Source organism: Cavia porcellus, unplaced genomic scaffold (assembly GCF_034190915.1).
Source record: "Cavia porcellus strain 051 isolate PalLab524CR breed Dunkin Hartley unplaced genomic scaffold, mCavPor4.1 scaffold_1, whole genome shotgun sequence".
Classification (NCBI taxonomy): domain Eukaryota; kingdom Metazoa; phylum Chordata; class Mammalia; order Rodentia; family Caviidae; genus Cavia; species Cavia porcellus.
In genome coordinates, this window is record NW_026947484.1 from 167,681,805 (window position 1) to 167,708,055 (window position 26,251).

The 26,251-nt window shown below is 39.8% G+C and overlaps 1 protein-coding gene across 10 annotated transcripts in view; it reads left to right on the top strand.

Moving 5' to 3' along the window:
• Cdk5rap2 (CDK5 regulatory subunit associated protein 2) overlaps window positions 1–26,251 on the top strand; it is a 185,376-nt gene that overhangs the window by 65,389 nt on the left and 93,736 nt on the right. For all 10 annotated transcript variants that reach the window (XR_010051176.1, XM_063259938.1, XM_063259943.1 and 7 more), the window contains 2 exons: window positions 19,496–19,666; window positions 23,247–23,390. Coding sequence is in view for 9 of the 10 variants with exons in the window: in XM_063259938.1 (XP_063116008.1) it covers window positions 19,496–19,666; window positions 23,247–23,390 (315 nt within the window). In the remaining variant the exon portion in view is untranslated. The remainder of the gene's footprint in view (window positions 1–19,495; window positions 19,667–23,246; window positions 23,391–26,251) is intronic.

Below are 26,251 nucleotides of genomic sequence, written 5' to 3' on the forward strand. Positions count from 1 at the left end.
AAAGAGAGGGATTGATGAAGGAGGGAGAAAGAGAAAAGAGAGAGACAGAGAGAGAGAGAGAGAAACAGACAGATCGATCTTTATTTTAGATTTACTACCCTTAGGTGCTTTGTATTCTCAGATTGAGTGGGGAAGAAGAGTGAGTTACTGTCCTTTTATCCTTCTGCATAGCAGCCAATACAGCTGTTAGACCTCAGCTGAGCTGTGATTCTCAGACTGTCTCATCATCTCATCTGTTAGGGGACCACCTGTCATCTACCACCTTGACAAGTGTGCTTCAGTTCCTGGGCACTTCACTCTGTGGGGTGTACTTGCTGGCTAAAGCCCAAAAATCTAATTAAAGTGATACTCATCACCAGTGTGATAATCCTGTGTGCTTTCACAGGAGTGGGTTTAACTTCAGGCTAGTTCAGCCTGAACCCCTCTATTGATGGATAACTCCAGGTGAACTTGGGACAGCACTTAGTAAATCCGTTGGTGAATTGCAATTGAAAATGGCTTATGGAGACAGTGTCTCAGGCTGGTTGGTTAGAAGTAAGACCATAGACCTGAGATGGCATGTTTTTGCCAAGTTCAAAATCTTTTACTTTGATTTTTGTTTTTTAATCAGCTGTAAAGATTTTGAGTTGATGTCCTCACAGCATAATGTACAGTTCACATGAACTGTGATGAGAGAAGTTCTGTCATTGCAAGACAGCCCGAATACAGAGACACTGGTCATGCTGGATTGAGTCTTGGCTCCATTACTCAGCACCTGTTGATCTGTGATCTTGCCTCTCTGAACCATGATGTCCATTTCTTATCAGCAAAATAGGGATTAGTTGTAAGGGTTTTATGGGGTAGGGCGTAGCACTTAAGAATAATACCTGGAACACCATAAATGATTAATAAGTGGAGAAGCGTAACAGTGTTAATAGTGTCTTTGGAACAGTGGAAACTGGTGCTGGACTTGAGTTAGAATCATAGCTTCACTTAGAGATGCTTATTCTCTAAGCCAACTTCTTCTTCTTGAAAGCAGTGTTTGTTTACTCCTCTCCTAAATGGGGTTGATTATATTTATTATAATCCTAAATGAATAATATATAGTGTAAAGTGTGAGAAAGTACCTACAGTGATTCTGGCATAGAGAAGTAGGTACTCAGTGTGGTCAGATTTCTTCTGTTCTGGCTTTTAATTGTGTGGCAGGTGCTGGCTCTGGACTTTAAATGACAAACTGCTGCCTACTAGAATCCACTGGACACTGCTGCCTAATAAATACAGTCTGCCTCTCTACAGTCAAGTCACCAAAGCCATATATTTCTTCCTTGATGAGCAGTAACCTCTGCTCTGAAGAAAGTACTTGTCTGTTCTTTCCCAGCTGATTGATCCCGCTAGGAGGGGGGTTAAAATGCTCTTAGAGTGAGAGACTGTGGAGTAGCCCAGTGGCTCCTGCGTGAGGCCACTGTGAAAGCTGCCTTAAAAGGCTGTCCCCCTCCCTTTTCCTGTGGAATTGCTGTAATCTCTATGGGGAGACTTTCCCTCGATGCTCCTCCTTATTTTACCATTTCTTGCCAGGCTCTGTCCTGGGTACTAGGAGTACCAGACTGAATCAAATCAGTTTCTGAAAGCATCCAGAGGAGAAATGTAATAAAAATGCAGACAAAGAACTAATTAAAGTATAGCATGATAAGTGCTGGTGGACCAAATACTTTGGGAGCACAGGGAGTGGAACTGTGCTCAGGGACCAGAGCGGGAGGAATGGCTTTGAGCTGAGCCTTGAAGGATAGAGAGCTGTTTTCCCAGGCTGTGGGACGGGGAATTGTGTTCCTGGTAGAGGGAAGAAGAGTGAGTGGGGCTGGAGCAGAGGCGGATACGTTCCTGCACATCCTTCAGGAGGGCTTTTAGTGAAGTGCAGCGTCCTGTGTGCTGCCTGACCCAGCTGGGCCTGGATGCCTGCTTAGCCAAACCCACATCACTTTGTCCGTTCTTCCCCAGAGTTCTGGTGGCGTCTATATCGAGCCCCCTGCTCAGAACTTCAGCTGTCTGCACAGCCAGCATCACAGCCAGACGAGGCACACTTGTTACCTGCTTCATTCCAGTTGAGGCAGCTGCTTTTGTAAAGCCTGTGAATCTTTTGTTCAGATGCACTCTGATGGAGAGAGAACGGGTAGTAGAGCTGCCCAGGGGAAGTGGGGGTAGGACTCCCCTCCCCTCGTGACCAGCCCCTGCCATCCTGCAGGAGTGATGAGGTGGCACAGAACGTGTGTTGAACATCACAGCGCGTACTGGTCCTGGAAATTCTCCTCACATCACTGAGCGCCTGCACCTCATTAAGAGTTTGGAGAAATTTCTTTTGTATATTTAAAGGTAACCACTGAGCGCTTTGACAAGCTTTCTCACAGAGAAACCTGATAAGGTAGAAATTTGATGGATGAGAACCTTCTCCATCTGGTCAGAGATAAAAACATTAGCTGGCTCGAGGAGAAAGTATGGGGACCTGGCTTTTCATTTCTAATGTGATTCTAAGATTTTAGGGATATTTTAGTTTTCATATAATTTACTTTTTAGAACCAACCTGTTCTCTGGGACAGCCCTGATATGCTAGGCATTCTCAGCTCAGCACTGGCCCCGAGTGCACTCTGAATCCCAAGGGAAACTTGCCATTAGTGCAGAAACCCAGGCTGTCTGTCAGTCCGTGCCGTCACGCGGATCTTGCCGTGCAGCTCTCACCGTGAAGCAAGGTGGTCACCGGGGTAGCCTAGCGGATTCAAACTCTCTTGAAGCTCTTTGTTTATAACAGCAAATAAAACAGGTGTATTGAGGACCGCTCTGCAGATTCTTGTAAAACTAAATGCACATTTCTGTGCTCACCCTAGGAACATGTAGTTAGATGGTTCTGTTAGCCTGATTTGGGTGTTCCTAATTTTAGGGCTTCTTGGGCTCAGTTTGAAAAATCACACATGTGATAAAAAGAATACAAATAGATTAAATATAAATAAAACCTATTGGTTCCGTGAAGAATGTTATTTGTATTTTGATGGCGATTGCCCTGAGCCTGTAGATTGCTTTGGGTAGTATGGACTTTTTTTTTTTTATTAGTACACATTTGCAGTACTTAGGGATTGCATTCCATGTAGGAGTTTGTGCATGTATATTACACATTTCTTAATTATTTTTCCTTCTTTCCCTCTATTGTCTATCTCTAAATCCCCTACTCATTTGCAAAAGATTTATCTCCTTGTCTCCTATTATCTTTTGCTTTTACATTATTTTATTGTTGTTTATCTAATTTTTTGTCTTTTTGAGACAGAGGTTCACTATGCAGTTCAAGCTGGCCTTGAACTCACTTTGTAACCCAGGCTGGCCTTGAACTTGTAGCAATCTTCCTGCCTCAGCCTCCCAAGTGCTGGGATTATCTCACTCACATAAGAGAACCATAGATATTTAAGTTTCTGTATCTGATTTATTTCACTTAACATCACTTCTGGACATTTTAACAATATTCCTTCTTTCACTCTGTGAAGTGGGAAGACATTCCATCTTTTAGTGTCTTCTTCAGTGTCTTTCTTCAATATTTTTGTGATTTATATTGTAATTTTCTTCATTAAGTTTATTTCTGGTTTTTAAAAAATTTTCAATTTTTTGTGGCTATTGTAAATCAGATTGCTTTCATGATTTAGTGGCAAATTCATTAGTAGTGTACAGAAAAACTACTTTTTTTGGTATGCTGTGTATCCTGCTACTTTACTGCATTTCTTTACTCAATTCTGATAATCTTCTGTCAGAATCTGTAGGTTTTAGGTTTTTCTGTGTGTGGAATTATATCTTCAAACAGATCATTTGAGTTCTTCTTTCTATTTGTATGACTTACTTATTTCTCTTGCCTAACTGTCTTGACTAAAATTTCTGTATTACAGTGAGAATGTTTTCTGCATGTTTAACTTCTATAAACCTCCTGTCTCTGGATATCCGTGTCTTTCCTAAGATTAGGGATATTTTCTGCTGTTATTTTATTGTATAAGTTTTCTGTGCCCTTAATTTTTCTTTTCCTTCTGGTATGCAGGTGATGTACATGTTTGATCTTTTAATGATATGGCAACCTTCTTGTGTACTTTCTTTACTCTTTCTTTATTTCTGCCTGGATGCTATTTCAAAAGACCTACCTTCAGGCTCCAGTATTTCCTCTTTTGCTTTATCTAGAATATTGTTGAAGCCTTCCACTGAATTTCTTATTTGGCTTATTGAGTTCTTTGTTTCCAAGATTTGTGAATAATTCTTTTTCAAAATCAAGAAAGATTTTTCACTGTGCTTAATTTTTCATTCATATCCTGTGTTGTCTTCCTGATTTTTATGTAACTGTATATTTATATTGTCTTGGATCTCATTGAGCTTTTAAAAAATCATTGAATTTTTTTTGACTATTAAAAAATAAGCAAAACAAAAAAGGGTAGAAATGATACAGAAATTAAAAAAAATAAGAAATCTCTACTTGATATGTTTCATATTATTATCTTAGAAGTAGTTGTTCAAATTACAAAATCAAAATATAGGAAATGAACAGACAATGACAGAATTTAAAAAAATAACAGTAAGAAATCATCTCTAGTTGATATATTACATATTGTTACCTTAGAAGTAGTTCAAGATACAAAAATCAAAGCATAAAAATGAACAGGCAATCAAACAATGACAGCACAAACTATTCTGTTTGATGAACTATCAAAAACTCAGTAATATGGTTATGTATCTTGCACATGTAAACATGCATACAGTTATATGTGTCTACCTACAAGTTTTCTTTCCTTTCAGAGCACTTTTTTCTCTTTCATTACCTCAAAACCTATTATACATTTTGGATCTTATTACTCTTACAGTTTATTATTATTTTTTATACTAGAGAAACAAGATTATATTTACAAATGTGAGTCTGATTTATTTCACTTATGGAGATAGTCTCAAATTGCCTCTATTTACCTATGAAGGCCTCAAGATCATCCTTTTTTATAGCTGAGTAATATTCCACTGTATAAAAATACCAAATCTTTTTCATCCATTCTGCAGTTGATAGACATTTGGGTTGTTTCCAAGATTTAGTTATTACAAATTATGCTGCTATAAACATGGGTACATATGTATCACTGTGACATGACCTTTTCAATTTTTCTGGGAAAATACCCAAGAGGGGAATAGCTGGATTGAAGGGGACTTCCAATCCTAGTTTTTATCACTGAATTCTTTAACAAGCATTTTTCATTCACTTCAGTAACTTTGGAATGTGTTACTAGAGTTATGCTTAAAATGGTGGAGGTGGACCTATGGATCACATGTTATATTTCTTATAAAAATATTAATATGCAGGTTACGTTTTCTAAACTGAATCCTCAGTATTCATATTTAGTTGCAGCATTGGCACTTTATGATGAATAAGTGGGTGTCTTACTTTTCTTATTGCTGAGACAAAATACCCAAACCCAAAGTTAAAGGAGGAAAGATTTATATTGGCTCACAGTTTGTAGAGGTTTGAGTACATAATCAGCAGGCTCCAGAGCAGGGTGGGATGGCAGAGGAAATCACAGAAGAGAAAGTTCGTGGTGTGGAAGGCAGGAAGGAACAAAAGCAGCAAATGACAAGTGACCCCAGGAGCTCTGTTTCTGTTCCTTATATTCTGTCCAGGCTACCTGCTCTTAGGGTACATGGCACGCACATCCAGAGGTTCACTGTCATTGTGCACTCTCAGAAGTATGTCAGTCCCATCGGTGGACTAATTTAGCAATGACACACCCTTGATCCTGACCTCACATGCTTAATCCCAGATCATACACACTCCAGATCCAGCCACCTCTGAAATGTCCCACATATGCATGCACGAAGCTTTGAGGGCCTTCTAGATACAAACTATTACAGTGAGTTTTGGGCTGCTATTTGGGCACTAGGTCTTTAAAGGTTTGGCTATCACTGCTTTGTTAGGTTGGATGGGATTTTAAATCCCGATTCCACCACTTTTTACCTGATGCTTTGGTTAAATTGCTTGAGCTCTCTGAACTTCATTTTCTGATTAGTACAACAGCCACAATCTGGATGTTTGCTTCCAGGGTTGTTGTGTGACTTGAATGAGGTCATAGGTAAAGTGCGTAGTACTCCTTAAAGCTCCAAGGGTTTGTAAGCAAAACTGGTGGGTGGTATGGAAGATGATTGCTGAGGGCCAAACAGACAGGGCTTTGTGAAAGAGACAGCACCGGGTCAGACCATGAAAGATAGTATGATGGCTCTAGGTGTAACTGGGAGGAATTTTATGACATTTTTGCAGGTGGACAGAACTGGATAGACACATGTCTAGAGCCTGAGCTGTGGGTGAATGAAGTGGTTGAATGAGGGAGACAGGTTGGAGATGAGGCTAAAAGGCAAACTGGAGTCCATTGGTAGCAATTTTCAGTGGACTGCATGGTATGAGAGCTTTGGTCTGCAGTTAAATTGGAATTAAGAAAGAATTCTGAACAGACACATGCTGGCAAGGTCTGTGTATGGTTTGATGGAGTGAACCCAGAGATAGACCAGGTAAGTGTGAGCAGAGTTCTGAAGGCCTTGGCAGTGGGATGCAGGCAGAGCATGGGGCAGAGACACTCTTCTGCCCCAGCACTGCAGCTGGTGCCCTTTCTCCTTTCCTCAACCTCTAGGGCTTGGGGGTTGTTACTTATCAGTTAATCAGAGTGCAGTGTTTTATGGGGCCATTCTTGTTAGTGAGGGTTGTTATTCTTTAAGGCAGGAACCTGAGTTCCTGATTTCTTTGTTTTCCTATCTCTGCAGACTAACTTAATTTCCTTGTTGATCTTCTCTGCCAACATATCTGCTGTACTCAAGTAAGAGGACTTAAGTAGCTCTATGAGTTTGTTTATCCCCCCCCCCTCAAAAAATAAAACAACCCCACAAATAACAAGTAATAAAAAAATAACCCAAATCCTATGTTTTATAGAATGTTCTACCTTGGATATGATATTGTGCTTAGGGTTATAAATCATGAAGATTTATATTATCTGTGCTTACACACCTAATTAGCAATAGAGACAGATTCAAGGCAAAGTCTGTTTGTCTTCACAGTATAAGAATATTGAAGTAGTTTGGAGAAATCATTGAAATTATCAATTTTCAGTTCTGATTGTTTTGCTCAGGCAAGACACGCTGTCTCCATGCCTCCCCAAAACATTTCTTATGACGCTGCTGGTTGTGGGAACATGAGCCCATCAGCAGCCTTTGTGTTGCCATGGCAGCCGCTCCTCCTCAAGGCCACCTCAGTACATACTTCCTCTCATCCTCTGTGGTCTCTTTGCTTTAAGCTTTTTCTCACTGTCGTTCATACGAGTTGTGCAAGATCCTTGATCCCTCTCTATTCATCAAGAGGAGGACCTCTGTCTGCCTCAGCCCAAGTCCTTGAGAAATGATAATGTTAGCTTGGAGTATTGGAACTGTCGACCAATAAAAGCCCATTCTACAGGGTGGTTTTATACCTCTTTGATTTTAACAGTAGTGCAGTTGGGTGGAAAGAACAGAATTTGGGGAGATGCTGAGTTGGTGTTAAATTTCTGCGCTAGAAGTTGCTTGTAAAGCTTTGTCAGAATTTTTCAATCTCTGAGTTGTAGTTTCCTTTCTTCGAAAACAAGACTTGATGATGTTGTGCAGGAATTATTATTAAAGTTAGGGATATTTTATGTAAAAATGCCTTGGCCCATGCTTGGCTTATCGTTGGTTTCTGTTACTAAGGATTGTAATCCTCTTGAGTGTCTTGACTTTCCTCAAGACATTGATGATGCTTTGTGTCTTCTACCTACAAAGTATATACATTTGGATATTTGCATAGGCAACACTGAATGTTCTTTGTAGAATTCAGAAATGGGAAATTTTCTTTTTTTTTTTTTTTGGTACTGGGGATCTCGCGCTTGCCAGTCAGGCACTTACATCATTGACCTAAACCTCCAGCCCCAGGAATGGGAAGTTTTTATGTTAATTTTGTCAGTTTTGGGAAACACATGAGAGAAATGTAGCCTTTATCACGTAGGACATTTAAGAAGTTCTTCATTTAGGTAGCTGAATTAAAACTCAAAAGGCAAGTGAAAAGTAGAATGGAATAAATCACTACTGAACATACACACTTACTAGAACTTGACATGGGCATCAAAACGTGTGTCTGACAAGTGTTTATATGAGGGGAGATACTCATTCTGAGACCCACAATTACTGTGCACAGGAACAGTGTGAACTTTTACATACATGATACATGAATGTTTAAAAATTAACAAGAGTAGTGCCTCATTTGAAAATATAATTCCATGTTATAGTAATCAAAATATCATGGTATTGGTGCCATTGTCTCTTCAGTAAATCAACCAGATATCTATGGTCAGAATAGTGAAATTGGATCTGTATCTCACATCATATACATATTAAATCAAAGGTGGAAATCTAAGACCTAAAAGTGTGTATGTATGTATGTATATTACTAGAGGAAAACATAAAAGAAAATCTCAGTGTGGTCTTTGCCATGTTTGTTTTTTTTGGTGGGGGAGGCTACATTCCTGAAAGCATAGGTAATGAGAGTAAAAACAGACAAATGGGTTACATAAAACTAAATAGCTGCACAGCAAAGGAAACAGTTTCAGAGTGAAAAGGCAACCTGCAGACTAGGAGAAAATATTTACAAACCATGCATTTCATAAGGGGTTAATGTATAGCCAAAATATATAAGAAACTAAAATAATAGCAAAACCCACCAAAAACCAGAACAAAACTATTTAAAAATGGACCAAACACTTGAGTACATATTTCTCAAATAGCTAACTAGTTTATGAAAAAATTCTCAATGTCATTAATTGTCATGGAAATGAAAATTAAAATCACAATGAGATACCACATCACAGTTGTTGAAATGACTATTAACAAAAAGATCAAAAGTAAGAAATATTGGGGAGGAGGCTGAGAAGAGGAACTCCTGTACACTGTGAGTGGGAATGTAAATTAGTACAGTTATTATGGAGAAGGTATGGAAGTTCCTAAAAAACTAAAAATAGACTTATAAAGTGATGCAGTTATCTCACTTCTGAGTGCACATCTTGGAGCATTGTGATCAGTGCACCAAAGAGACAGCCTCACATCTACGCTCACTGCAATGTTTTTCATGAGACAGGAATGAAAAAACCTAAATGTCCACTCAGAGATCAATGGATCAGAAAAATGTGGTGCATATACACAATGAAAATACTACTGTTTAGCCATAAAAAGAATGAAACCCTTTCATTTGTGATAGTGTGGATGAACCAGCAATGGAAGAGCTTAATCTATAAAAGTAGGGAGGAGAACAGTGGTTACCAGAGGCTAAGAGCTGTGAGAACGATGGGGGAGGATGAGGGGATGTTGACCAAAGGGTCCAAAGTTGCGACTAAACAGGAGGAATAGAGTTTCTAGGTCTGTTGCATCCTATGTTGAACATAATGATTGTATATTTCAAAATTCCTGAAAGAACAAATTTTAAATGTCACAGAAAAAAATTTGAATTGATAGGTGTTATTGGATATAATCATTCTATAATGTATACATATATGAAAACATCACATTGTATTTTACCCCATTGTTACATAATTATTATTTGCCAATTAATAAAAATTTAAAACAGTTTCACAATTAAAAAGAAGCCAGGATCTTTCTAGGATTGCTTGTAAATTTATTGTGACTTTAAAGAGATAATAATTAAATGATGAACTTATAAGAAAGATCTTGTAAGTATTCCTCAGAGTAATTTTTTTAGAGGGAGATTTCTGAAAGTTTCAGATGGGAGCAGTAAAGTGAGCTGAGATTATTGGACTAGTGGGCGATGGAAAGAAAATCCAAACCTATGCCATAGTGTAGGGGCTGAACTGAGAGGCTTTGGAATTAGGGGCCTGGGAGGAGACAGGTGTGGCTCCTTAGTGACCCTGATGAGGGTAAATTATGTATTTCAGCCTTTTTTCTCATTCATAAAATGAGAATGGGGTGGAGTGATATGGCTTAGGTGGTAGAGTGCCTGTTCAGCATGTATTAGGTCTTAGAGAAAGAGATTGATTGTGTCCATCTTGTTCTTTCATTTATCCAGTAGCTATTTAGTGAGTGTTTTTTTTTTTTTTTTTTTTTCTCTCGTCAGTACTAGGGAATGGAATCAAGAATCTTTTTAGTGAGCTATATCCTTAACCCTGTTTTTTTGGTTTTTTAAAAAATTGTATTTAAAGAAAGAATAAACAAAACAGAAAAAAGGTAGAAATAATACATAATTTCAAAGAAAAAATAAACAGTAAGAAATCACTAGTTGATAATTACATATTTTCCTCTTACAAATAGTTGTTCAAGTTACAAAAGTGAAGCATACAAAGTGGACATTTGAAGGGTGAGACTGCAAACAGTTCTGTTCAACTACCCAACTTTTGTTTTTACTTAGTAATATGTTTATCAACCCTACACGCTTAAATATACATGCAGTTACCCATATCTTCGTGTATGTTAAGAATAAACCAAAGCAGGCTAAAATCACTCTGAACAAAGAATAATAGTATTGTTAGATTTCACATCATGACACTATGGGATCAGCATTGGCTACTGTAGTGTCTCTTTTTCTTCAAAGTAGTTGTTCATTTCATCATGCGTTGTAAGATCAGTTCTCATAAACTGTTTATAGGTTCTACGCATGCATGAGTCTTTACATGTATATCTATCCTTTCTGTATTAGAGGGAGAAACAAAACAAAGCAAGACAAAACAAAACATATTCCTATAAACACATGAAACAAAAAAGTCATATAATACTACAGTACAAGGTGTTCTACAATGGTTACTGTGTTGTCTCTTGTTATCTTCAATAGAATTATCCATATCATCATGCATAATATAATTGAATATAGCAGTATATAACAATATTAATAAAAACAAAACATTGTAGGTAGTGTAAAACTTCAAAAACGGGTAATAATCAAACCAGAATGGGTATCGTAGTCATCTTCAGTGTAGCTGCCTATACTCTCAGACTTGATACTATCAATCATAAGAGTTTTGAATAAAATCCGTCAATACCAAACAGCGATCTAACAAACCAGATTCAACTAAATCAGTCATGATAAAACAGTATAAGTTATACAGGGTTTCAGATTAAGTTAATAGAAAGTTAAGGATGATTACCATACTATATCCTGCTATTTTAGGGGTAGCTATCTGTGCCCTCAGATCTACTGCAAGTAGACAAACTAGGACAGAATAATCTACCTAAACAGAGTGGTGTGAGTAATGTGGGTTTTAAATCCTGATATATTATTAACAATATCCTCTGCCTTCTTTCTTTAGACTATTCCTCCCCTTTCACTCCCACAGGCTGTACTGTACATTTTTGGATCCCACCAACCCCATCAGTTTTTAGATTGAGGGTGCAACCTGCTATTTACCTAAGTGGTTCCGAACCTTCTCCCTTTTGGACTTGATCTCAAGTTGTATTCCTTTACCTACAAAACTGGTCTTTCCAACCTATCTGCAGGGGCTGGTCGAGTTGCCCTTATTACTCTCTGGTTCCCTGTCACATAGAGCATTGTTTTCTCATATTTGCTTTTTGGTCTGTAAACCCTTTTTCAGGTTAATTATATTTCCTATATAGAGCATCTCAGTGGACCCTGCCTTCTGATCTACTCTGCCTGTGTATCTTTTTTTCTTCTAGTGTATCAGGTCCATCTATATTAGAGATTATAGCAAACCTTCTCTGCCTCATTTCTGTTGTGCTCTTTTTCTGCCATTAGTTGTCTGCTTTTCTCCTTCATTCCACTTTTTGCTCCATTCATTGAGGCCTCTCTGCCACTGTTTTTGAATCCTGGTACTTTTTTTCCTCTCTAGAATGTCCTTCAGTATCTCTGTAGGGTTGGATTGGTGGTTGCGAATTCCCCCAGTTCTTCTTTGTCTTGGAAGCGTCTTGTTTCTCCATTAATTTCTAGAGACAGTTTTGCAGGATACATCAGTCTGGTCTGGGCTGGAGTTTATTTTCTTTCAGGGCTTGGAATACTTCTCTCCGAGTTCTTCTTGATTTGATAGTCTGTGTTGAGAAGTCTGCCATGATTTTGATGGGTTTTCCTTTATAGGTGATATTTCTTTTCTCTGATGGCTTTATATTCTGTTCTTATATTGAATTTCTGGAATCTTTTAATATTCTGTTCTTATATTGAATTTCTGGGATCTTGATTATTATATGTCTGAGTGTAGCTCTGTTTTGGTTGTTTGCATTTCCTTTGTTTTTACCCCTATTTCTTCATTCACATTCTTTATTATTAAGTTATAGATCCTCTTGTTGTCTTCTAGCCTTTGTATTGTTACTGTCTGTTTCCTTGTTATTTTTAAGAGATTTTTTTTTCCCTTCATGATCACACATTGCAAACCTGTCTTCAAGTTTTGATAGTCTATCCTTAGTTTCTTTCAAGCAGTTTTGCCAGCTTTCTATGGAGTTTTTTTTATTTCCTGGAATAATCTCTTTGAACCTGCTTCATGTATTCTAGGTTTTCTTTATATTCTTCCTTGAACGTTTCTCTCCTTTTTTTGTGTTCCTCATTTCTGTGTCTTCTTGAGAGGTGCTTAGCAGTTCTTTTATTAATCTACTTATATCTTGCTTTACTTGATTAATAATTTCATTTTTGAGCTCATCTATGAGGTCCGAAAGATATCTCTTTATGTCCACTAATGCTGTGTCTGATATTGCATGTTTGCTGCCTTCAATCTCTTTTGTATTTACCTCTACTGGATCAGTGTTCGCAGGGCTGGAGGCTGGGGACTTTTTCTTGTTTCCTTCTTTTGTCATGTTTTTGGTTTCTTCCAAATAGGTGTATAGAGGAGTCTCAGCCCCTTTTCTTGTTGGCTATGGTTCTTCTGAAGTGCACTGGCTAGGGATTTCTGCCCTTTGCAGTTTGCTGTTGGTCACTGTGCAAACAGGGGCAGCTATGCTGGTTCCTCCCCTGCAGGTCAGTCAACCTGCCGGGGCCTTCACTGTGTTAGAGTGCACCGTGCCTAAGGAATTGGTTTGGGGCGACTTATTGGGTCCTGGCTAGAGGCATGACCCAGGCCAAGCATATCCCAACAGTCTGGTCTGGGAAGGGAACAACTGACTGAAGTCACTACTGTTCCTTGTTCCTGCCTGTCCTGCCCGATTCCAAAATGTCGTCCAGTTGGTCGCCCCTTTCCCATGGGAGAGTCTTACTCCCACCACTCACCGTGGGTCAATGCAGGTCACTTGCCAGCTCCATTGTCCATTGGGCTCACTGACCTCCGATTTCAGCATGACAGCAGTTCTAGCGAGTTGCAACAGCAGGTCAGGCAGCTTGATCGAAAGCGCAGTGGCGGGAATTTGGGCGGCATAGTGAGTTGCAGCTGCGCGAATTTGGGCACGGTGGCAAGGGCACTGTGGCTACTAATCTTAGCTCCAATGGTAGCCACAGGACTGCTTGTTTGACTGGTTCTTTTCCCTTTAGTTTCTTCCTGGGTCAAGAGGATCCATCTCCTGTGTCCCTACCTCCCCACGATGTTTTATTCCAGCATCTGAGTTGTCTGTCTCAGGGAGCCTCTGTGTTCTGCTGCTTATCTGTCCACCATCTTTTTTGAGGCGAGGTTTCACTGTGTGTTCAGGCTGACCTTGAGTTCACTGTATAAGCCCAGGCTGGCCTTGAATTCATGGTGATCTTCCTGCCGCAGCCTCCTGAGTGCTAGGATCACAAGTGTGAGCCACTGCGCCTGGCCCTCAACCCATTTTTAAGTTAAAAAAGTTTCAAGCTAAATTACCCAGGTTCCTCGTGCCTTTCTCAGCCTCTTAAACAATAATTTTATATTTCACTGTATTGGTCAAGGGCTTGGCTGGGTAGTTTTCAGCTCTACAATAACTCAGACACTCATGGTATTCAGCTGGGGGGTGGGCTGGTCTGGAGGATGTGACTTCATTCACATGTTTGGTATCTTGTTGGAGATGGCTGGAAAAGGAAGCACCGTGGGGGCTTATCATCTAGAACACCTGTTTGTGGCCTCTAGCACAGAAGCATTAGGGTGGTCATTCCTTTTACGCGTAGGAGTCACAGGGCTCTGAGAGTGTTCTTAGAGACACAGTTTAGATGCTGCTTGTTTTCTAAAGCTTGGGCCCACAAACTGGCACAGCACCATCTTTGCCACATTCTTTTGATTGCAAAAAATCACGTGCTGTTAAGATTCAACAGACCCTACATATCTCTATGAGAGGAAAGCCAAGAGTTTATGACTATCTCATCTGCCTTGGTGCTCCCACATGCAAAGTACCATTCTAGGACTTGGAGATGTAACAGTAAACAAAATACACAAAAATCTCTGCCTTCACAGAGCTTGTAAAATATGCACAAAACAAAATACATTACAAGATACTTAGGGAACAGATATGAAGGGAATGAATTTGGGGAGCGAGGTTGTGGTGGAGTGATCAAGGAAGGCTGCACTGAAAAGTTGACAGATGGGCATAGATGAAGGACGTGGGGACACACCCTTGAGCCTCGGCAGTGGGAAATGTGGAGGCTGTGAACTGGTGCCTAGCTGTTGTATAAGAACAACAGCAAGAAAAGCCAGGGTTGCCAGGAGCAGGACTGGTGGGTGTGAGTAGCAGGAGGAGAAGCAGATAGGTAGTTGGGTCCAGCTGGTGGAGGACCTTGTAGGACAAGTGTCCAGCACATGGCTGGTAGTAATGTCTACTGTCAGAGAGCTCTGGTGTGCAAGCTACCCCTGCTCTCCATCCCCTGCCCTCCTTTCCTCCATTACCCACTCCTCAGCCCCAGCTGCTCCTCTGGCACTGGTGGGAATCCTTGTCCTGATTAGTCACTCAGCAGCAAGCACAATTGTGGAGACAAACTAGGATGAAGTACATTTAGTTGAAAGGTGAGTCCTCATCCCTCTTCTCATAGCTTTGATAAGATTTAACTTTGCCCTGGTAAATTTTCTGATGAGTTTAAGTTTGTTGTCTGCACATCTCAGTTTATTCTTGAGAGATCAAATTTTTGTTAAAACTGCCCTCAAACATATTGCTATTCAAGGACAGTTTTGCACAAGGTGAAATCTAAACAGCAGTCAAGGAAATACAGACACTTTTGAAGAACAATTTCGTATTCATCACATTAGCAAACCTTTACGTAAAACATAATAATGTAATGTAATGACTGGTGAGGATGTGGTGAAACCAAAAACTTAGACTTCAGTGGAAGCATTTTGTCCACGACCTTTATAGAAGAAAGTTTGTCAGTTTGTAGAAAAAAATCCTCAAAACATGCTTGATCTTTAGCTTAGTAATTCCACTGTTGGGGATGTAACCGAGAAAGTCAAAGAATAATTAAAAAAAAAACAAGCAAACTGTAATAGCACAGAACTGCTCTTTTTATATTACATGTAAGAGCAAACTGGTTGGAGATGGTGGGGAAACAGATAAGTGAATCAAGATATGTTCATTAACATAGATAAATGTGAAGATTATGTGGAGTCTTCCACTAAATGACCTGTCTAGCCTTTCTTTGGGACTACAGGGGTGGCTGAGCCGAGGTAGAATCTCAGGTCTGGCCTTTCTGTAGACCTTTTCTCATCTCTCTGCTTTAAAAGCACCACCACCACCACCACCACCGCAAAAATTCTCTCAAAAACTTCTTGATTTTATGTGCTTTTTATATTCTGCTTTTTGTTTTCATTCCATTTTATGTTCTCATTAGTTAGTCACTGTTTTTTGGTAGGTCTTTGTATAATGGAATAAATAAAATTGGGAAAATTCCAGACCAAAGTCAAAATTATATTGAAAATTATTGCTGCAGATGGACAATGACTGAAAGGAATATTCTGTTTAAAAATGGTTTAATTTGTTGGCATGTCTGTATTTTGGGAAACATCTTAATTTTTTTTTTTAAATTCTGTTATGCTGCCTTATGTTTATTATATTTGGCCTCCATATCCTTGAGTTCTTCATGTATGTATTCAATTCACTTAGGATCAAAACTGTTTGAAAAAAAGTGTGTCTGTACTTGAGGTCAAGGTTTACAAGTGTAAAGATTTGATACAGGACAAATAATTTATAGGATTATTTTATAATACTCACCCGAGGAGTTAGATGCAAAAGTGTGCAGGAGATCTCTCCACGCATTAGAGACCCAAAGAATCCAACCAAGGCTTTGGATCTTGCAGCAGTGCCCTGCACGAGTCCAGCTGAACTCCTAGAGCCCACGGCAATGTCTCATGCAAATCTGTGTCAAGGATCTGCATTGGAAAGGCCCAAAGGTCAGTGGTGGAAGCTAGAGAGTTAGTGCTAGTGGGGTGAAGGATCTAAGCCAGCACGCTGAGAGACCTGCACTGGAGCCACACTCAAAGTCAGTACCAGAGCTCCCCTAGTGAGAACCAGAGACATCCTCACTGACAGCAAGGACCTGAGCTCCTCTGATAGTAACAGCAGAGTTCTTACCAGGAAATCAGCATGACAGGCTTCTCCAGGAGAATCAACAGCACACCATCTTCCTCTCATCAGCTTGATTGCGGTGGGGCAGGCAAAGGAGATTTTCGTGGATGAGGTCCCAAGGTTAAAACATCAGCAACAAAAGCGGGCAGCATGGAGCAGAGCAGAAGAGGGCAAGCAAGGCGGCCTGTGTCTTCATTGTATAATTCTTGTACAGGTTGCTTTCTCATGTTTCCATTCTTACATAGTGCCATAACCTGTGCTAAGTCATGGTTACATAACTGTCCCACTGTGTGCCTGTGTTAGACAAGCAGGGGTCACATCCTCAGGTGTCCTTAGATGCCCCTAAGCTTTGAAGCAGTCTGAATGGTTCCCCCAACACCTTCCTGCTCTCTTTTTATGTTGGTGGCAACAGTGCTTATATGGGCCTTCCCCACGTAGCACCACACTGATTCAGTTCAGCTGGGTGTTGACCATTAATTCATCTAACACAGTACTGAAAACATAAAGACTTCCCTGTCATTGTTCCATAAACAAAATAACATAACCACCATTTATATCCTGTTTAGGCATTAATCCAGAGATGATTTCAAGTAAATGACTGAAAGTATGCAGGTTATATATAAATATTGTGCCATTTTGTCTGAGGAACGTGAGCAACTGCTTTTGTATCCCCCAGGTGTCTTCAAATCAGTCCCCACAGATACCGAGGAATGACTATTCAAGTAATTCAAACAAACAAACAAAGAAACACTCTTTTTTGCCCATCCAGAATTGAATTTCTATTTTCTATTTGTATTTCATGATAGGTTCTTGGTTTATTTGTTTGGGGGTAAATTTTCCAGGCAATTTTATCATTTTGCTTAAGAAAAAATTTAGCATTCAATTTTTAAAGTTTCTTTGTTGCTTCTAAATATTTGTCATGGGTTTTGTGATGTTGCAAAGTGGTGATAATCTCATTTCAATTTTTTGGTAGCTGACTGCTTGTTCAAAGATACTTTATATTGTCTATACAGTTACCCTGTTGCAGTTCATTCAAGAAAGATTAAAAAAGAAGAGTTCTGTACGATTGTCCAGAGGCTGGTATATTGGCCTTTTGGTGCTGCTGCAACAGACTGCCAGGAAATTGGTGGCTTAAAAACATACATTTAGAGTCTTACAGCTCTGGAAGTCAGAGTTCTGAACTGGGTCTCACCATGTCCCGGTGGTGGTGGTTTTGTGTTCTTCCCGAAGGCCCCAGCTCTCTTTGTCTTTTCCACTTTCTACGGGATGCCTTTTTTCTAGACTGGTCTTCATAATCAGCAATAGTTGAAGGAATCTTTTTCCTTTTTCTATTTGTAAGTGTCCTTTGCTTTTTTTCTTTTTTTTTTGGTACCAGGGATCGAACACAACCTCACGCTTACCAGGCAAGTGCTTGAGCCACTGAGCTAAATCCCCTTCTAGTGTAAGAGTCCTTTTGGTTAAGGACCTGCCTGTTAATCCAGAATAACATTTCTATTTTGAGGTCAATTAATTAATGACTTTAAATTCCATTTATTACTTGTATTTGCTTTTGCCATTTGAAAATTAGCATGTGATCATTTTGGGCATACTGTCATTTCACCTATCAGATTGACTCTGGAAATATGATTATGAATTTATAGATTTCTCTCTTTCCTTTTTTGGTTCTGGGGATTAAACCTAGGACCTTGTGCATGCTAAGCACGTACTTTGCTACTGAGCTGCACCCCTAGTCCTGATTTTTGATGTATTTGGATCCATTGTTATTATCCCTATTAAAATTCTGATTTTTTTTTTAATCCTTGGACAGTAGAAGGAGCTTATCCTAGTTGATGGCTGAGTTCCTGGGATGTGAACCCTGTAATCTTTGGTAGTTTCTTTTGGGTGTGAAAGGATCTCTGGGCATACATCTTATGCATTCCTGCTCCACGTTTGCAATCATCATGCAGACCTGACTGTGCATCAGAATTGCCTGGAGACTTCTTAGAACACAGACCGAGGGGTCTGCTGCAGAGATTTGATTTAGTAGGTCTGGGTTGGGCCCCAGATTAGCATTGTTAGCCGTTAAGTGATGCTTATTATGCTGTTTTAGGGCCTACAGTTTGAGAGCCACTGCTTTAAGGGATTCTGCTCTTTAGGTAGGAAATGGAGTTAGGATAACAGTTTGGATACCCGGGAAGACACTACGTCTGGCCTTTCTCAGTGGAAGGAAGGAAATAAAATATGTTCATATTGGTGGTTAAAATTCAAATTTAGAATTGCAAGTTTTAGTTTAACTTCTTTTTTGTATTTCTTTTCTGATACTTAAAATCATGGTTTTTGGACAGGGATAAAGCTCAGTGGTACAATGCTTGCCTCACAAGTGAGAGGTTGTGAATTTGATTCCTCATACAAAAAAAAATCTTAGTTCTTATGAGATTAATATGTAGTTATCTAATAAATATATATTATGTACATACAATTTCAGAATAATAGCATCAATATTAACTTTATCACGATTACTGAAAACAGTTTAAGGTTTTTGAAGTCCCTCTGTTTTTATATAAATATTTTACTAGGGATGTGTACAACTACTTTGCATTCCTGTTATTGAAATAATTCCTCTGTTTGTATAACCAGTCAACTTGATAGATTCATCTGTTTACTCTTTCAATTTTACTTTTATTTTGAAGATAATTATGTAAGCATTTAAATGGTTCATTTAAATGTCGTGTATGTATAATAAATTGTAGCCCTTCTTTTTGTTGTTTTGAGACAGGGTCTCACTAGCTATGTAGTTCAGGCTGGTCTTGAAGTCACTGTGTAGCCTAGACTGGCCTCAAACTCGTGCTCTTCCTGCTTTAGCCTCCTTAGTGCTGGGATCTCTGGGATCACATTTTTAAAAGTTGGTTTCTGTAAGACTCTAAATGGGAAGCAAGTGTGTATTTGGTAAATATATCTTTAACTTGTTGTCTTCTAGCAGTAATTTGGCAAGCCAAATGTAAGTGATTGTGACTTTGAAATTTTTATAAATGAATTCCATTTCTTCTTTGTTTTCTAATAGGACCTAAGAAATGAAGTTGAAAAATTACGCAATGAAGTAAATGAACGAGAGAAAGCAATGGAGAATTGTTATAAGAATCTTTTGAGTGAAAGCAATAAAAAATTGCATAATCAAGAACAAGTGATCAAACATCTGACAGAAAGTGCCAGTCAGAAAGACTTGTTACTTGAGGTACCATAACTTCTTTTGTATTTAGATCTTTTAATTTAGCCATGCCTTCCTCCTCTTTTGCAGGAAGATTTGTGATTTTAGCCTTCATTGCCATGATTTAGAGCACATTAAATGTTCTTTATATCATTTGGGCCTTAGTCAACTGGGGAAGTAAGAGAAACAAAACTCAGAAGGAAGAACTCATCCTGGGTCGTGGTTAAGCAGCGGGTGCCTGGCCTGTTCTGCTTGGTGCCCACACCACTTACCAAGTACTTTTGCTGGGAATACTGCCTCTGCCTTACTTGGGACCTGTCCCTTCTCTCTTCTCTGCTTCTCCGACTGTTCCTTTCAGTTTGGAATACCTTTCTTGTTTGGTGTGTAATGAATTTTTGAAATTGAACCCAGACTTACAAGTAAGCATGATGAACTGAACATAGATATCGATTTCTGCGTCCTGTGGAAAGCCTCAAGGGTTATGAGAGGAGAATAGGAGGAGGTACAACAGAAGGTGTGAGTGGCAGCTCAGTCTTGGATAAGTGGATGGATGAGCAGTGGTAACGGCACTGGATTCAGCTTTTGCCATTCTGTACATGTTTGGGGGATGAAAAGCCAACAAGAAGCAAACTGATTATGATACAACTCCAAAAAGGCTCAACAAGTTTTGGGTGTAACCTGATACCTTTGAAAACAGATTTAAATGGAATCTTTAGGATTTTTTTTTTTTTTAAATCGGTACCGGGGATTGAACTCACAACTGCCTGCTTGCAAGGCAGGCACTTATGCCACTGAGCTAAATCCCAGCCCTGGAATCTTAAGCAATGATAGGTGATGTCTTCTTCACACCAGCAGGAGATCACCAGAGACCTTAAACTGTAGGAACTCTAGCCTAGAGGTTACCAGATGCAACTGAAAGCAGAAGTGCATCTTGAATAAAAGTGGGGAGGGAGTAAGAGGTGACATTCTTCCCTGGAGAGAAAAATCCGAAAGGTGCTGAGAGCTGAGAATCCTCCAGCCAGACAGCCTGGTGCCCACATCTCACGGTGAGGCCACTGTTGCCATGGTCTTTTCACACTCACAGTGCTTTTGAGCACTTGTAACCCTTGAAGGTAGGTAGATTACCTGAGTTCATCAAACAGGAGAAAAATGTTTAGGATGATAGACAAAGGCCAAAACAGACAGGGAAAAAGTACACCAAGGAAATAGAAACAAAGCAACATCAGATGACTTTTAAAAATTCAACATTGTAACATCATAAGAAATAAGATCAGGATCTGATTTTCAAAGATACCTATAAAAGAAAAATGACCTATTGGGAATTCAAAATATGGTTGTAGATTCAAAGTATGGTTGTGATTAGTAGAAGTGTTAGACGATAAAGTTGGGTAAGTCTCCCAGAAAATAGAGTTAAATGCACAAAAGACGGGATCAAAGGAGACGAAACATAAGGAAACTACAGGTATGATTCAAGAGCTCCAAAATATGGCTAACAGGAGTTCCAGGAAGACAGAACAGGCAAAGCAGAGGGAAGAACAATTTCCAGGCAATGACTGTTTCCCGGAGTGGAAGGACAGCTGTTCCTATGCATTGAGGGCTTGCTCTATTTCTAGCACAAGGAGAAAAGAAGAGACATGTGCCGTGGCTGGTCCCTGTGGAGTTCAGAACACAGGGATAAAGAGAAGATCTGTAGAGCTTCCAGAGGGAGGACAGAGTAGGCCACAGACAAAGACCTGGACCTCCTGTGACATCAGCATTTAGCAACAACAGACACAAGACAGAGCAACAGTGCGTTTAGATCTGAGGAAAAGTGATTTCCAGTCTAGCATTCTGCCCCAGCCATGCTGTCATATACCTTTAATGCGAGGGCACATTAAAGGTACTGCCAGCTGTTTGCTATCCTCAGTCGTTTACCTCCAGTGTGCTCTTGGAGGAGGCTGTGGGAGCGCGATTCCAGTAAAAGGGAATCAGCAAAGAGAGGGAGGGAGAGAGACAGGCGTTCAGAAAGTAGGGATTTTTTCTGGAATGTGGCAAAGGGAAGTCATAGGGTGAAGCTGGCCACTCGTGGAGAATCCAGGTTTGGGCCATTGTGGGAGGGAGTCTGCTTCGACAGGTGCAAGACACTGAAATGGAACTGGTTGATTACCTGATGTGTTTTAAGTTGTTTCAGAGAATGTGGAGATAAATTTACATTTAGTACATAATTAAATTTTATAAACCAAGTAAACAAATAGGATACAGTATTTACTAGTTCCAAGAAAGCAAAGAATGGAACATAAATGGAAATGTAATCATGGAACACTGGCTGAACATTATTTGCATGGCTATAAAAATATAAGTGTGGAATATTGATTTGACTAAAATTATGTTATAATTGTGAGGAAAAGTGTTGAGGTGCAGATGATACGAGAGTGAAATCCATAATGTGAACCAGTAGATAAAACCAAAGCTCAAGAAATTCAGAAATTTGAGAGTAAGACTATAATATAGAAGGAGGGAAATAAACAGCTGAAGAAACAGAGTTGCATGTTTTTTTCTGGAAGTGGAACTTAAAAGGTGAGAAATGGGGAGGTGGCGAATTACTGTTTACCAGTTAAACCTTACACGGTGCCATTTGACAAACTGCATGTGTATAATTGAGCTTATAAAAATGAAAATGAAAGTGTAAGTCAAGCACAGCTGTATTAAGGCAATTCTAGAAAGCTGGTGTTGGGTGTTTGAGTCCTAGTTCTTCCTATTACAGTTCAGTGGTTTCCTACAAAGAATTGCTTCTGCTTCTCTCTCCTTGAATTCATCTGACTTCTTCTAAATGTTTTCCAAGTTCAATTAGTCATGCTAGGGGCTGAGGAGTAAGCTGTGGTTCTTACCCTTGATTCCTACAGAGTGTAAATAGAACCAAGTTCGGGAGCCTCCCAGTTTTAAATGGTTGAAATACAGTCCGTGCTTGAACTTGGCCAGAGACCATAAAAATGGTCCCCAGCCCTGTCATGTTGGATTCAGAGCTTTCCAAAGGGGAAAGCTTTCCACCTCTAGGTGGGGATCATATTGTGTGTCATTAAGAAAAAGCCTTTTAGATGTGACCAGACACTACTGGTTTGCAGTCCTTGCTTTTTTCTTTCTGAAAATCAGATCTTGTGGATCTAAATGATTCAAACATTGTGAAATTTGCAGTGCTGGATTTTAATGTACAAGCCTTCTAATCCCAGTAGGCCAGCAGAATAGGAAACAGACCTGAGATTAAACCCTAGGGTGGCCCCAGGAGTGTTACTAGTTGCACTCAGTCAGAGTAGAGTCAGAACCTCGTGTTATCTTCCACCCCCCACTGAAGAGCAGTCTCAGTAGTGGCAGGTAAGGAGGGTTCGTACTTAGTGCCACCATCCCTGATTCTGCCTTGCTGGAATGCTGCTGCTCTCTCTGTTGTAATAACTTGGAAATGGAGTTACATTACTTTGTAATTGCCTAATATTTTGGGATGATGGAAATTATTTAGGGGACCTGTGGGTATTGAAACAAAATTTTAAAAAATCTTCCTTTACAGAGTTTAGGAAAATCTCTTAGTATTTTTTTCTTGATGAGAACTTTCTTATGATTTGTTTCATTTCCTTAGAAATTCAATGAAAAAGATTTGGAAGCAATACAGCGGAACCGTTATTTAATGTCTGCAGAGGATCTTGAGTTCAGGAATGAAAGCTTAATAACAGAAAAGCGCTCTTCTCAGCAGTCACCAGGCAGCAAACTCATCTTCTTGGAGGTAAGCTTGACTGAAATTGGATGTTCACATGCCAATGTATTCACATTCTATTCTGAAACATATCTGATAACTCTTTTGATCTAGACATCCTCAAATGCCTCCTTTCTGATAATTGAGCTCACAACAGGTAGGACAGGGAGTTCTTCATCTAGCTACCATGCAGACTAGCATCCTTCAGCTGAGTCTTCAGTGTTCACCCTGTGTGTGAAACCGAGAAATCACAGCTTGTTAAAAGAAAAGCCTCATATTTGCTTTCTCAAGGATCACCTCTCTGGTACTATGTGGTCCCAAGTGGTGAGGTTTTTCTGTTCAAATGCCATGAAAAATGATACAGCGGTTCCTTGTCATCTAGCCCCAAGGCATCTTTCATGACCAACAATAGCTGATTTCTTGCAGATTGCTGAAAACGCCATGTTAGGTCTTTTGTGCCTTTTTTCTGTGCTTTTCCATCTGCCTGCGTGGCTTTTCCTTCCTTGTCTTTTAGCTGATTCCTGAGAATCCCTGTACGACCCACTTGAGTGTCATCTTTAAAGGGGCCTTCCCTGACCCGGCTGCACTGTGACACCTTTTCTTCCTCTGGCTGGCAGCACTTTAGAGGCCCCTCTGTTGTCACACTTGCTCCTTGTTTGGGTGTTTGCTTTCCCTCACCTGAGCCCCTATTCAGCACTGAGGGCAGACTTGTAGGAGTGGGAACTCATACTTATCCCTGAATCCCAATACTCAGCCCAGTGCCTGGTTCTACAGCTGTTGGTTGAGTTAGGGAATGAATAATGCAACCAGGCAACCAGATATGGGACAGGAAAAGAATTAACTGTGGGTCAGATTCAGCCTCAGAACAGACTTGGGCAGAAGGGCTGAAGTGGGGACTGAAGACTTGCCCTTGTGCCAGGCTCTGCCTCTGTAGATAATGGATCATGGGGCAGGCCCTAGAGTCCACAGTGTGGGGCCAGGCAGTGGGAGTGGCTGAAGTGGATGGGCTTCTAACAGGTGGAGGAGTATTGTAGCAACCAGGACTAGCCATTATGTTAGCTCAGTATCCGACCTGGTCATGTCCCCAGGAATAGTTGGAACTCATTCTTAATTCTGGCTGTTTGTGTATTTGCATTTTGCTGATGCTCATGAGAGTGCCAACATGGATTAGTGCCACTATAGGGTTGGGCCAGAAATCTGGGGCTCTGGATTTCTGTTTCAGCTTTGTCATTTTATTTAGGTAACCTTGGGCAAGTGTGACAAAGTCTAAGAGGGCTAATATTTTGTGAATCTAACTTAAATTTATTATCTGATTTTTGACCAGAGTTAGTTTTAATCTGTAAAAAGACAGTGGATTTGAAATAAGATAGCAGCCCAGCTGCTGTTGTCGCTGCAGCCTCTTCTTCTCCTCTTCCTCCTCCTCCTCCTTTTCTTTCTCTTCCTCTTTCTTCTCTTTATCAGTGATATAGTTTCACTAATCTGAATGCATTTAGTTAAATGTCATTATTTTGAATCATATTTTAGTCATAAAAAAGTGTGTGTTGAAAACGTTTATAAATTTATTGAAGAGGGCATTTTTATATTTAATCTCACCACTTTTATAATCTCTGCCATTTTGCTTCTAGTTGTTGTGCTGCACAATATCTGTACTGCTTATAACCAACCACAAGTTGAAAGCCATTCCTTAGGCATTTTGGTAATATATAGATCCTGGTGATGTTTAAGTTACTGTGACAAATACTGAAGCATTTTAGCAACGGTTTTAATTCTGTTCTGCGGTACTAATTGCAAATTAAGGGTAAAGAATTAGAAATTATTATAAGAATTATAAATTTCTAAGTGTCAAAGAAATCCCAGCTGTTGCAGACTTACGCTCTCCACTCTTGATGCTTTTCAGATTGTAGTCTTTTGTAGAAAATGTAGATTTCTTCTGCTGTGCTCTGGGTCATTTTGTGTTGATTGAGAATTTTTCCTCTGTCCATTTATACAAAAAGCTGGAGGCTCTGATGCTGTCTCCATAGAGCCTGGGCAGTCTGCTTTCCTTCTAATCATTGTGTGATCCTGAGAATTAATGCTTAGATGATAAGGGAATTGAAAAAGAGAGAGTAAAACACCCTGACCGTATTTGACTTTTGACTTGCTGAAACCGGAGATTTATACTTTGGTTCTTGACGTGTTTGGGACATTGCTGCTGAATTTTACAAGTATTAGAATAAATGTCTTTGTTGCAGGACATAGCTACTGAAATAAACACCTTCTATTTACTAGGCCACTAAATTGCCTTGATTGCCAAGAAGTGATCCATTAAAGTTTCTCTTTTCACATCTGCTGCCTCTTCAGATTGTGGCCTGCACATTACATGTGTTTCCTTCAAGCTGTTAAAGAAATGATGGCCTAGTAGAAAGTAGAAGGCGCTTTGGTGTCAGAATGTCAGCCCTGCTATTTACCAGCCCTGTGACCTTAGACAAGTAGTTAATCTCTCTGAAAAGCACCTCCATAATCTGTGAAGTGGAAATTAGATGCCTCTCTTTTGAGAAGATTAGAAATAATATAAGTGTACTAGATAAAGTACTTTGGAGTGCAAGCTATGGAAGCCAACCTTGAATAAACCAAGGTGTCCTAACTATGGACATACTGGATGTTTTTGCAGATACCAGGCAAACACTGAGTAGCCACATCTTGGGGAAGGTCTGGATCTCAACAGCAGAGGACATGGGCTCTGACTTCTACATGACTTAGCCCCTATGACTCTCTGATGTCTTGTGTTTCTGTCTAAATCTTGCAATTCCTTGAGAGATTGCAAGAGGGAGTTGTTGTGCGTTAGTGTGGGGTTGGGTCCTGGCTTACAAAGGAGAGACATCTTTCTGGGACGTGGCCCTGGGGACACTGAA